The following is a 12,427-nucleotide window of genomic DNA, read 5'->3' on the forward strand; positions in this document are numbered from 1 at the left end:
TCCCCGCACCCATCCCTACACCACACAATAGAATAAATACAAGGATGTATAGTAAATTACTTTTAATTAGTCTTAATGATACATGTCATCAGACGTTTGCAAATGTTATATGTATAGGCTATGTACTGTATCTGTCCCTATATAAATAAATGAAATAATGATTAAATTCACAACACAGTCAAATAAATAATGATAAAATAAACATACCGTACATGTAGACTACAAACGATGTGATCAAAAGTCAGTATCTAAAATTTACATCACAAAAAATATCAAGTGCAAACATTGTGAGAGTGTCAGTGTTGGCCCTGGTGGCTGGCTGCAGGGCCAACACACACACACACACACACAGCGGGCGAGCCTAGGAATCGAGTGTGCGCTGCCTAGTGTCTTAAATAAACACTTTCCAAATCTAAGTTTATGGTCTGAATCAACAATTTCAAGTCTTTTTCATGCTCTCATGTTCTCCATTTTCTAAATTATGGCCCCATTTCAAAGAAAATAGACGATAAATACATTGGATAAATAAGACTTAGGTTTGGGGCGTGGTTACCTGGTGAGCGTCACCATTGCGTCACCTCCCCACAACAACACAGCCTAGCTTAGCTCACTTAGCAGCATTAGCCGATTAGCCGTAGCAATTTAGCAAACTATTAGAAACAGTGTTATCTTTATGAGCTTTTAATAAGTTTAGTAGACATACGCATAGGCGGATTATGACATGACGGGCCCCTGGGCCTGGATGCATAAAGGGCCCCCCCCCACAGTGTAGGCTATATACGCACGATTAAGGCCAGAATAACATACATTCACCTGCATCTCAACAGGATTTACAGCACAGCCACCTGAACACTCAAAGCCAACTCACAATAACAAGAAATAATATTGATCAGTATCTCAATGCAGACTCCAAAATTAACTTTTTTTGTCCACCAGCCAAATGGCTGGTCAATGTTAAAATTTTACTAGCCACTCAATAGATTACCATTGTGTTTTTTGTGTTTTGTTGTGTGTTGGTGAGTGAATCAAGGGAAGCCAAAAGCACAATAACCCTCCAATTGACCATAAAGGTATGGTAACGTAGGGCCTATGTAAAAAATTAAGGGTTGGGGGCCTAAGGGATCATTTGGTCCCAGCCCTGGGCAAGATACGCGTTGGCCTTGTGAAGAGGCTCTGGTTTATGGGCCCCCTGAGGTGCTGGGCCTGGGCCCGGCTGGCCCGTTCGGTAATACATCCCTCTACATACCCTACGTAACAGTATAGATCCCCATTATGTTTTCACTTGATCAAAATAACGCTTATTTCGAAATTGGATTTTTGAGGAGCGGGTCCAGCCAGCCCAGCGACCATTCTCAGCTGATGCAATCCAGCTTCAGAGCTTTCGAGCTGGGCACATTTACATTCGTGATACTCGATGAAATGACCAGATAAACTGGTCTGTGCGGCTCTGTGGTGATTAGCTAATGCCTTCGTAGCATTGTGATTATGATTTAATTCATTGTGGAAGATAAATGTTGCTTTAACATGAAAATAACAATTCCCTGCCATACATGCAAAGTGATGCTTGAGTTGATATATGGGCAGACCATTTTGGGCTCTAACGTTACAGATCACCACATTTCATTAAATATAAAGTTTTTGCATATTTGAATGCTGTTGGTCGTTTGTTTTGCTCTTCTGTAGCCTATAAGCTATTATTGGACATTTAACCTAATGCTAATACACACTTGTCTTGCATCTTGAGGTAATTCTGCCAAGCTCAGTTATAAAGGTAATTTAATGTGTCATTGATTATTGGAAAACATACTTTATCATAGAACATAGCCTAAGATGAATTGTTTGGGTCTTCTGGTAAATTGGGCATATATCCATTGACCACCACAGAGCGCGCGTGCGTGTGCGCGCGGGGGATGGGGGTGCATCTGACCGCACTTTGTTGTCTGTTGAGTGCCTGCTCTCGCTCGGCGCCCCGCTGCGCTGCGCCGCGCTGCGCTGTGTGTGCGCCTGGCTGTGACGCAGGAGGGACGCGCTCTGCTTGGAAAGCTGCCTGCGAGCGGCCACACGCGCTCTCATCCTTTCGTCGCAGCAGAATGTGCACCGGGATGTGAGAGCGGGGGAACCCAAACGTGTTCATGGCTGTAACCACCTGCCCGACGCACCGAGCCAGAGCCAGGCTGATCTGAGACCGTCGCACCTGGTCGCACCCCGGCCAGGCGGCAGCTGCAGGGACTCAAACCACCGGCTCAGGTAGGACCCGCCCGCTCATTCAAGACAAACGGTCAATGAATTTCCCTCTGCTGCTCGTTAAAACGCTGCCTGTTGGGGAGCAGCGTGGGCAGAAGCGCCTGCAGAGGAATTGTACAGAACAGTGGTTTTCAACATGGGGTCCGGGGACCACGTGGGGTTGCAAGGGGTCCAGTAAATTAACGAATTGTTCATTTGACCATTATTTAATTGACAAGAAGTTACCACAATTGGAGAATGTAGAGGAATGCCTATTTTGGCCAGGTAATTTCACTGTTTTCTCTCAATATCATATCTAATAATAAATAATGATCTCATATTTGGTGCAAGAGACAAAATCTAATTGAATGGGGGGTGGGGGGGGGGCGGTCTGTGATCCTTGATATGACAAATGTTGAGAACCACTGGTAATACCTGCTGCTGTCTTTACGTGTGGGACAGGGAGCAGCTTATCTGTCAGACTGTCATCATTGCTGCAAAAAACGTAGGCAAATATTATAGCCTACATTTAGGCTACAGCCCAAATTTAGAACATGATAGTTTAATGCAGTGATTTTAAACCTTTTTCACATTAGAGCCACCCTCCCCCCCCATCCATCTGATGAGATTTTCTGTCTCAGACCCAAATCTGAGAATATTCTTTATTGGTTATTTTTGTCCAGAATTCCATGCCTTTTTCTGTAACAACAAAACAGTCGTTCTTCTACATGCTCTAAACGTTTTTGTACATTAAATGCTGAAGTTGAACAATTCATCAGTTTGCTTGGACCCCCTGGAACCCCCTTCGGGACCCCTGGTGGTCTCCAGAACCCATGATGAGAACCATTGTTTTAATTAGACATTTTAACAATTTAAAGAAACCTACCATGCTGATTGCAGGTTAATAACTGCAAACAACTGACTTTTCGGTCAGACTTGGACTTGGCTGGTATCTAATGTCATGAATTGAATGCACTGTGTGTGTGGAGAGTGGGGGAGGGAGAGAGAGAGTGAGGAAGAGAGGGAGGGAGGGAGAGATTGTGCAGTTATGCATTTACTATGGCCTTGTGCATGTGTTTGTGGATGCAAGCTTATGCCTGTGTGTGTGTGTGTGTGTGTGTGAGAGAGAGAGAGAGAGAGAGAGGAGGGGAAGAGAGGGAGAGGGAGGGAGGGAGAAATTGTGCAGAATCAGATATGCGTTTGCATGTCTATGGCCTTGTGCATGTTTGTGCATGCACGCTTATGTGTGTGTGCATGTGTGCGTATGTGCGAGACAGACACACACACACACACACACACACACACACACACACACACACAGAAAGAGGGGAGAGAGCGACTGAGAGAGACACAGAGAGAGAGAGAGAGAGAGAGAGAGAGGTTAATTTGCTCAGTTCACAGTGGAGTTTGTATCCAGTTGAATTAAATCCAAACTCAGACCAGTGAAGCATTAAAGGGTTAAAAGCAGAGGAAGGTTTTTAAGAGGAGGTTTTTTATTCCAGCAGAGAAAATAATCTCACGTCGTCCAAGCCACTAAACCTCTGATGTGGAGAACTCTCCACACAACAGTCTCGTCTCCAGACTGGTCTCCACACATCACAAACAGATTATAATCCCATTAGAAGCAGAGATTAACTTTCTTTACAGCATAATCATCATGCGAACATCAGGAAAATACAATCACTTTAACATTGTGACATACGTTATAACTCACTCACTCGTCATACTGGCGTTCCCTGCATGTTGAAAAGTTATGTACCCAGTGCATTAAAAAGGGGTACCTAGCGTGTTAAAAAAGGGTACCCAGCGTGTTAAAGAGGGTACCCACTGTGTTAAAAATGGGAAAAACATACTAGACTCAACTGAGCTCTGAGCTCGCTATTGGAAAGGGTGTACTTGCATTATTATGCTATTATGCTATCATTATATCAGTGGCAAAAAATAATCTTAAAATGACAATAATATTATTTATCGCAATTATTTCTGGGACAATATATCGACTAACAAACAGTGGTTATCGTGATAGGCCTACAAGCAACATGGAGGGCAGGTAAACCTTCAAATCGTTTCCATACTACCCACAATGACACAAAGCTGGTTGAGAATCAATCAGCCAAGCCCTCCTTTAACAGACACATATGCAGGTAGATGCTGATGAATAGGTGAAAGGAGATTTGTATCTTAGCTCTATGTTTCATCTCATCTGTGGAGTCACTTTGAAACATGGCTGATCGTTGTGAAAGTCTGTCAGAGAGAGCTCTGCCAGCCTGCGTGCACATGCGCGTGCGCGTGTCTCACACACACACATACACATGCACGCTCCCTCACACACATGCTCTCTCTCTCTCTCTCTCTCTCTCTCTCTCTCTCTCTCTCTCTCTCTCTCGGGTGGGGATTGTGTAGCTATGGCCTTGTGCATGTGTTTGTGCATAAGAGATTCTTTTAAAGACAGCAACCCAGTTAACACTCTGACAGTTGTTCTTCTCTCTAAATCCCAAACAGGCTGGTTCAGAATGTGAGAGCCAGAGCTGCTGAGACCCGAGGCTCCACCAGATGACCTGAAGCTCCGGTCCGTCTGCTGCTCCACTCGCCCTCCTCCACTCCAGGGACGGCGGCCACGCCCAGCACGGCACAGCGGCCTGTAGCGTGCTAAAACCCAGAGGTGACCCTCCGTAGTAGATAGGTGGGACCGCTTGCTGTGGTCCACCCTGTCCCGGGCGCGGGGACCCTCCTGCCACCGTGACACCCCCAGCGCCACCGCTTCAGCCCACCCGCCAGTCAGCTGTCCACCTGCAACCACACCCGCGCTGTGACAGTCGCAAATATGCCTACTCTGCTTTTGGAACTTTGTTTGGTTGCAGTAACAGATTAAGTCACTGGGTGGCGCTTCTTCCTGCTTGTCTCTTCAGTACGTGTTAAACTATATCGATCTACATGTGTGTTGAGAGAGTATAGTGCCGTAGCGACCAGGCATTGTATGGTTGACAGGTATAGGTGAATAAAGTGGTACGTGTGTGAAATCCCAATACTGACATTGTCTGGCTGTGTACTGCTATGCTATCCAGGAGCAGCCTATACCTCCCTAAAGCGAATGTAAGCTAAGACGTGAACAAACTCACGACAGCTCCATCCACCCTCTGCCCCGCTCTCCACGACATGGCGAGGGATTGGACGCCCCGCCCCCTCTCCGCTCGCCTCTCCCTCTGCCTGCTGATGCCCCGCCCCCTCTCCGCTCGCCTCTCCCTCTGCCTGCTGATGCTGGCGAGCTGCCGGCTGCCGGGCGCCGCCGCCTCGCAGGTGCTCGCCGACCCCGGGCTCCCCCTGCAGGAGTACGCCCACTCCATCCGCCTGGACGGGGACATCGTGCTGGGAGGCCTGTTCCCCGTGCACGCTCGCGGGGAGAGGGGCGCGCCCTGCGGGGAGCTGAAGAAAGAGAAGGGCATCCACCGGCTGGAGGCCATGCTGTTCGCCATCGACCTCATCAACAAAGACCCAGAGCTGCTGCCCAACGTGACCCTGGGGGCGCGCGTCCTGGACACCTGCTCGCGCGACACCTACGCCCTGGAGCAGTCGCTGACCTTCGTCCAGGCGCTCATCGAGAGGGATGGCTCGGACGTCCGCTGCGCCAACGGGGACCCGCCCATCTTCGCCAAGCCCGATAAGGTGGTGGGGGTCATCGGGGCGGCGGCCAGCTCCGTGTCCATCATGGTGGCCAATATCCTCCGGCTGTTCAAGGTAAGAGCCTGCCGTCGCATCGGTGTCCGGGGTTTCTTCAAGAGGACATGAAACATTGAATCATATAGACATATGATGACTACGGTAGTTACATTTGCATTTCACCTCAAACAAGACAGGACACTGCTTTCAAGTCTGAAATTTACCTCGATTTTCTAGAAAGATGAACATTTCACCTTTTCGCCAACTAGGGCAATGATGTCACTAGGTTGACTGTACAGTACAGTCAACCTAGTGACATCATTTCAAAGGTGAAATGTTCATCTTTCTAGAAAATCGAGGTAAATTTCAGACTTGAAAGCAGTGTCCTGTCTTGTTTGAGGTGAAATGCAAATGTACCTAGAGTCATATGATCAAATTCATTTCATGTCCTCTCCCCCAGTGAAGCGGAAGTTAGAGCATATTTAGCTTCTGTACTGTGATGAATTTCCCAGTGAAACAGAAAATTTGAGTGGCCACACGTTTGGTCTGACCGGCTTGGTCTACGTCGCCGTCGGTCAGACCAAACGCCCTCTCAAAACCATGGTTGCAGAACATAAGGCTGCCATACGCAACAAAAACATGGACTATGACATGGACACAACATGGCTCTGCAGCTACACTCAAATTCTGGCCTGGGGTATTGAAAAAATCTCCCCCTCACAGAGAGGGGGAGACATTGTCAACAAACTTCTCAGAAGAGAGGCTTACTGGATCTTCACTCTAAACACTGGTGAGCCTCAGGGATTGAATAAGGAACTGAGCCTCTCTTGTTTTTTGTAATCTTATCGTGAGGAATTTGTGTTGGTGTTGTATTACAATTACTTGTTAGTACTTGTTGCTTATTATGTATTATTGTGGATGGATTGCTGCTTTAACACAGCATCTCCACCTCTTCTATTTTGTTCTATGAGTGCTGTCATCATGTGATTGGCTTATTGATTGACCAGCTTCCACTCCCTCCCTTGTAACCAATGAGGAACTATCCTCTCTAGAGTGGAGGCTTTTTAAACTGTTGGAAGATCTGTCTTCACTGTTTTGACTCTGAGTCTGAAGAAGATGCTGCTCGTGTCGAAACGTTAGTTTTTGTGCCTCATTAAATTTGTTTGCCAGTGATTTCATAATGCTCCAGTCAATTCTACTGTTTCCAGTATCCTGTCCTCTTCTGAGAGCACTGACCTCCCTTTGTGGAGGGGCTGAAGCACAAGAGATTCCTTCTAAAACATGATTGGAATTTGATATAAGAATAATGTCCCGCCCCCTTTCCTCTTTCTTTTGCATATATGGTGTGTGATCTAAAAGGGTTAAAAAGGCTTTTCTCATGTATCTCCACTTTAAATGTCTTTCGTGCTTTGGATGATTGATTCACTTCAGTGCTGCGGTCCTGTGCGGCTCAAAGGGCAGAGCAAGGCACTAACGCTGCCAGGGTTTGGGGTTCAGTTCCCAGCGGGGGCCGTCCATGCTGATAATGCATGGGTCACGCATGGTGGTGTGACGAGCTTTGGACAACAGCGCCCAAACGGCACATATGTTGTTACTGCTCTGTTCCAGATCAGTGGCCTGCTAAATCACCTGTCTGTCTGTAGCTAGTGGAGCGGAACATGTGACCTCTTATGTTGCATTCAAGGTACATCAGGTGTTTTGTTACTGGACCAGAATAACAACCCCGCTAAAATGCTGACTGTGGCCCTCGGGGGCCGGACTGTTGGCAACCGCCCGTGACTCTGACAGCTTCGGTACGACCACACACACACACACACACACACACACACACACACGCGCACACACACACACACACACACACACACACACACACACACACACACACACACACACACACACACACACACACACACACACACACACACACACACACACACACACAAAAAAAATGACCACAGCTGCTGCTTTACACTGGAGATGTCACTTGTATTAAGTCAGACCAGCAACAGCAAACAGTCAGGGCGGCTTAATAGAGCTGATGTGTGGTTTATGGCCTCACAAGCTCATCGTTGCGGAGCATGCGGAGAGAGGCTTAAAGCCCCTGGCAAGGCAATTCCGTGATTTTCTTGTATGTTATTTGTGGTCTTGAATGCATATAAAAATTATACAAAATATGAAAATTCAATTATACTGCGATCTTTAAAAAGAAAAGTGGTAGTTTGAAAAAGTGGAGGTAAAGTTGGCGGAGTTATCTCAGGAGATCTCCAACCAATCATAATGTGTCTGAGTGTTCTGAGCAACGTACGTCATACACCCTGCTGAGCAGGGATGCAGCATGGACATAACACCCTCTCTCTCTAGGCTATCTATCAAATCTTCACTGTAGCCAGGTGCTGCAGAGGGGGTGTTATGTCCATGCTGCATCCCTGCTCAGCAGGTTGCATGACGTTGCTCAGACTGGACAGGTAGATAGAATGTGATGTGGCCACGCCCTCAGTCCTGAGAAATTATTTGAGCAGACAGATTGGCTGTTTTTGAGCTCTGTTTTGTAATAGTTGTAAACATTTTTAAACTCATATTTGGGTGGGCAATTAGTGTGATGGTCAGCTGTGATAGCCTATACAAAATATATAATTGAGACTGTGTTGCCACTAGAGACTTTGAGAACTCAAAAGGTTTTCTTGACATTGCGTGTGTTCATTCTGTCACAGCCTGGATGGATGTTAATGGATGTGTTCATTCTGTCACAGCCTGTATGGATGTTAATGGATGTGTTCATTCTGTCACAGCCTGGATGGATGTTAATGGATGTGTTCATTCTGTCACAGCCTGGATGGATGTTAATGAATGTGTTCATTCTGTCACAGCCTGGATGGATGTTAATGAATGTGTTCATTCTGTCACAGCCTGGATATATGTTAATGGATGTGAGAGCTCATTCTGTCACAGCCTGGATATATGTTAATGGATGTGTTCATTCTGTCACAGCCTGGATGGATGTTAATGGATGTGTTCATTCTGTCACAGCCTGGATGGATGTTAATGGATGTGTTCATTCTGTCACAGCCTGGATGGATGTTAATGGATGTGTTCATTCTGTCACAGCCTGGATATATGTTAATGGATGTGAGAGCTCATTCTGTCACAGCCTGTATGGATGTTAATGGATGTGTTCATTCTGTCACAGCCTGGATGGATGTTAATGGATGTGAGAGCTCATTCTGTCACAGCCTGGATGGATGTTAATGGATGTGAGAGCTCATTCTGTCACAGCCTGGATAGATGTTAATGGATGTGTTCATTCTGTCACAGCCTGGATGGATGTTAATGAATGTGTTCATTCTGTCACAGCCTGGATATATGTTAATGAATGTGTTCATTCTGTCACAGCCTGGATGGATGTTAATGGATGTGTTCATTCTGTCACAGCCTGGATATATGTTAATGGATGTGAGAGTTCATTCTGTCACAGCCTGGATGGATGTTAATGGATGTGAGAGCGGCGCTGACATTTCCCGCGTGGCGCCAACGCATTAGGGCTCATCATCGCAGCTGATGGAGCTCAATTATAATTTATGACGGCCCCTTACAGTCTGCTCAGTGTTATGGAGGCTTCTGCTGTGTCCCGAGGGGGCTGCAGACTTCAAAGTGACCCTCGCACAATCAGGATATAGTCTCAGGCTGGACATGACCGCACTGCACAAAATCTCCATCTTCACAAGGCATTTAATGTATTATCTATTATTTAATCTTTTATTGAGGCCTAAAATCGCCATTTTCGCCAGTTATGTTGTGTCTGTCTGTCTGTCTGTCTGTCTGTCTGTCTGTCTGTCTGTGTGTCTGTCTGTCTGTGTCTCTCTGTCTGTGTGTCTGTGTGTCTGTCTGTCTGTCTCTGTCTGTCTGTCTGTCTGTCCATTTGATTGTCTGTTGGTTTGTCTGTCTGTCTGTCTGTCTGTCTGTCTGTCTGTCTGTCTGTCTGTCTGTCTGTCCATTTGATTGTCTGTTGGTTTGTCTGTCTGTTTGTCTGCAGCATATCTCAAAAAGTTATGAACGGATTTGCACGGAACGTGGCAGAAAGGTTGCTCAGGGGCCAACGTAGAAGTGATTAACGTTCCACGCCCACTGGCCAACAGGGGGCACTGTAATGGGCGTGTTCAATCAGAAAAAGGCTGCTAACTTCCAAACAGATTCATGTAACATCACAAAACTTTGTAGGAAGGCTGGTCATGGGCCAATTAAGGGCATGAGCAGAAACAGTATCTAGCTGTCCAGTCTGTTGACAGCCTGTGATGCTGACGTGAGGTTAGTATAGATATTGCAACCATAGAAAGTTAATCCAAAGGAGCGTTTCAATGACTTATTTTTTGCAAACTGTTATGCCCTGCACACAGAAAAAGCAAAAGCCACAAGTGTTTTTCATCAATCCTATCAGTTGCTTGGTGCTTTGTGTTTTTATTCAAATGAAGGTTTGTGTGTACAAAAACACACCTTTAAAAAGAGTTTGAAGAGTTTTGCAAGAATTGCTTGCTTTAGCAAGAGATACATTACATCATGTTTTGCTGGTTTGGTGTAAGGTTATGTGGTTAGTGTGTAGTGTGTAGTGCAAAAATAGCCTATAGTTTCAAAATAGTGGTACAGCAATCAGAAAATTGTAAATCCGAAAAGAAATTCGGTATCTATCCGAGTATCGGATTCCCCGACTCGCTGGCTGTGGACAGTAAAGCCTTGCCACTGTTGGATGGTTTCGATCAGCTGATGTTCAACAGGAAGCGTGTGCGGTTTCAAAGCTTTGTGAGTCATTACAGAGGGAGAGCGATGGAGGACTATTCGTTATGGGATTGTAATTAACTTTCTTCGGGGGAGGGGGGGGGGGGGGATCTTAGTGCTTTTTAATCTCGCCGTGTTATCTTCATGACAACTTTATTTCTCTTTCAGAGCCAATGAGGGCTTAGCAGCTAAGAATATAGGTTTAAAACCTAACTGACGTGAGGGGAAAACACCCATCGCCACAGCAGACAGCCTTTTAACATCCATATCTAATACAGCTGCCCTCGAGCTGTTTTCACAGTCATTGTCTGCCGCGGGCCACAAGGAGAGGAGCGTATAAATATTCACCGTTCTGCTTCAGGAGAGAAGGTGACTGTGTGACCTCGGTGGAGGGATATTGAATGGAGTGTGGAATGTGAAGCGGCCCTGCATTAAGAGCAGCTTGGCAGGGAAGCGGCCCGGCGGAGCGCGGAGGTCAGCCACAGAGGAGCGCTAAACAGTCAGGCGTGCTGTCGGGGTGCTGCCCTAACAAAGCAGGTCAGTGTAAAGCCGTCTGCCAGGGACACCGCGTGCACTGAACCGCCTTATCTGTGAAGTTTTAGACCTTGCTCCCTGCTGACGCCTCCGGGGGGCGCTGCGGAGGCATCTCACCGAGCCCCTTGTGGACACAGAAGCTCACATCACACTGCATTGACTTACTGTACATACAGACAGCTCATTGGCTGATTTTTGCCATTTGATTGTAATCACCTGTTAATTGATTACAATCACCTGTTATTGTCCTACTGTACCAAGATGGCTGTGTGATGATGTAACTGAATGAATGAATACTATGAATACTGTACCGTACATATAGTCCTACTTACACGTGTAACTACACCATAGACCACCATTTCTATAAATCATTCGTTCATTTTCGTCAAATAATCATTCCCCACTGGGGCTGGTGGCTGCTAGGGACACGGTGGCGCAGTGCTAGCGCTGTCGCCTCACAGCTAGAAGGTCCTGGGTTTGATTCCCACCTGGGACGCTGTGGGCGTTGAGGGTGTGTCCCCCCCTTGTCCTCCGTGCCTACTGCCCAGGTGGGCTATCTCGTCAAAAGGGCCTTTCTGTGTGGAGTTTGCATGTTCTCCCCGTGCTCCCCTGGGGGGTTCCTCCATACAACATCGGTATGGACCCCCACTAAAAACATGCAGAATATCATCACCTGAGCAGTGATGACAAAGAACTGAAGATGGTCCCCGGGCACTGTACACTGAAAGCTGCCCGCTGCTCCTGACATGCCTCGATGGGATAAATGCAGAGACAAAATTTCACGACACCATTAAGCATGTGTGTGTGCATGCATTGTGGTGATTTGTGACAATAAAGACGGGCTTGTCCGTCCACATTTCATTTTCATTTTGCTTGTCTCTCCACATTCCCCTTTTAAATCTGTGATGACTGACATGCTTTTATTTCTACTGGCAGCATATTCCACTCTACCACTGCCATGTACTAAAAGGTGTTTTGTCAGAACAGGTCTTAAATCTACAGTACATGGCACAATATCTGTGGCCCTGCTTCTTGAATGAGAGTCTCTAACGAACATAACATCATTCTTAAAATACCTGAACCCATTACCTTGCACACTCTTATATACGTCTCAATTTCTGCTGCCTTAATCTATTTTCTGCCGCCAACCATTTTAATTCGCATTCCACACTCCATTGACTTACATAAACAGGCTAACCTTGCCTCCCTCATTATCGATCAGAGAGAGAGGGAGAGAGAGACAGAT

General features: G+C 46.5%; 1 protein-coding gene across 1 annotated transcript in view; it reads left to right on the forward strand.

Annotated features, from left to right (window-relative positions):
- Nucleotides 1–5,478: 5,478 nt before the first annotated feature.
- The window catches only part of LOC310792978 (metabotropic glutamate receptor 8-like), a gene marked incomplete at both ends in the record, with an annotated part of 160,115 nt that continues 153,166 nt past the window's right edge, over nucleotides 5,479–12,427 (forward strand). Inside the window, one exon of the mRNA XM_083654735.1 lies at nucleotides 5,479–5,958. Within this exon, the coding sequence (XP_083510861.1) occupies nucleotides 5,479–5,958 (480 nt within the window). The remainder of the gene's footprint in view (nucleotides 5,959–12,427) is intronic.

The sequence above is a fragment of the Poromitra crassiceps genome (genome assembly GCF_964638095.1).
Source record: "Poromitra crassiceps genome assembly, chromosome: 18".
Taxonomy (NCBI): Eukaryota; Metazoa; Chordata; class Actinopteri; order Beryciformes; family Melamphaidae; genus Poromitra; species Poromitra crassiceps.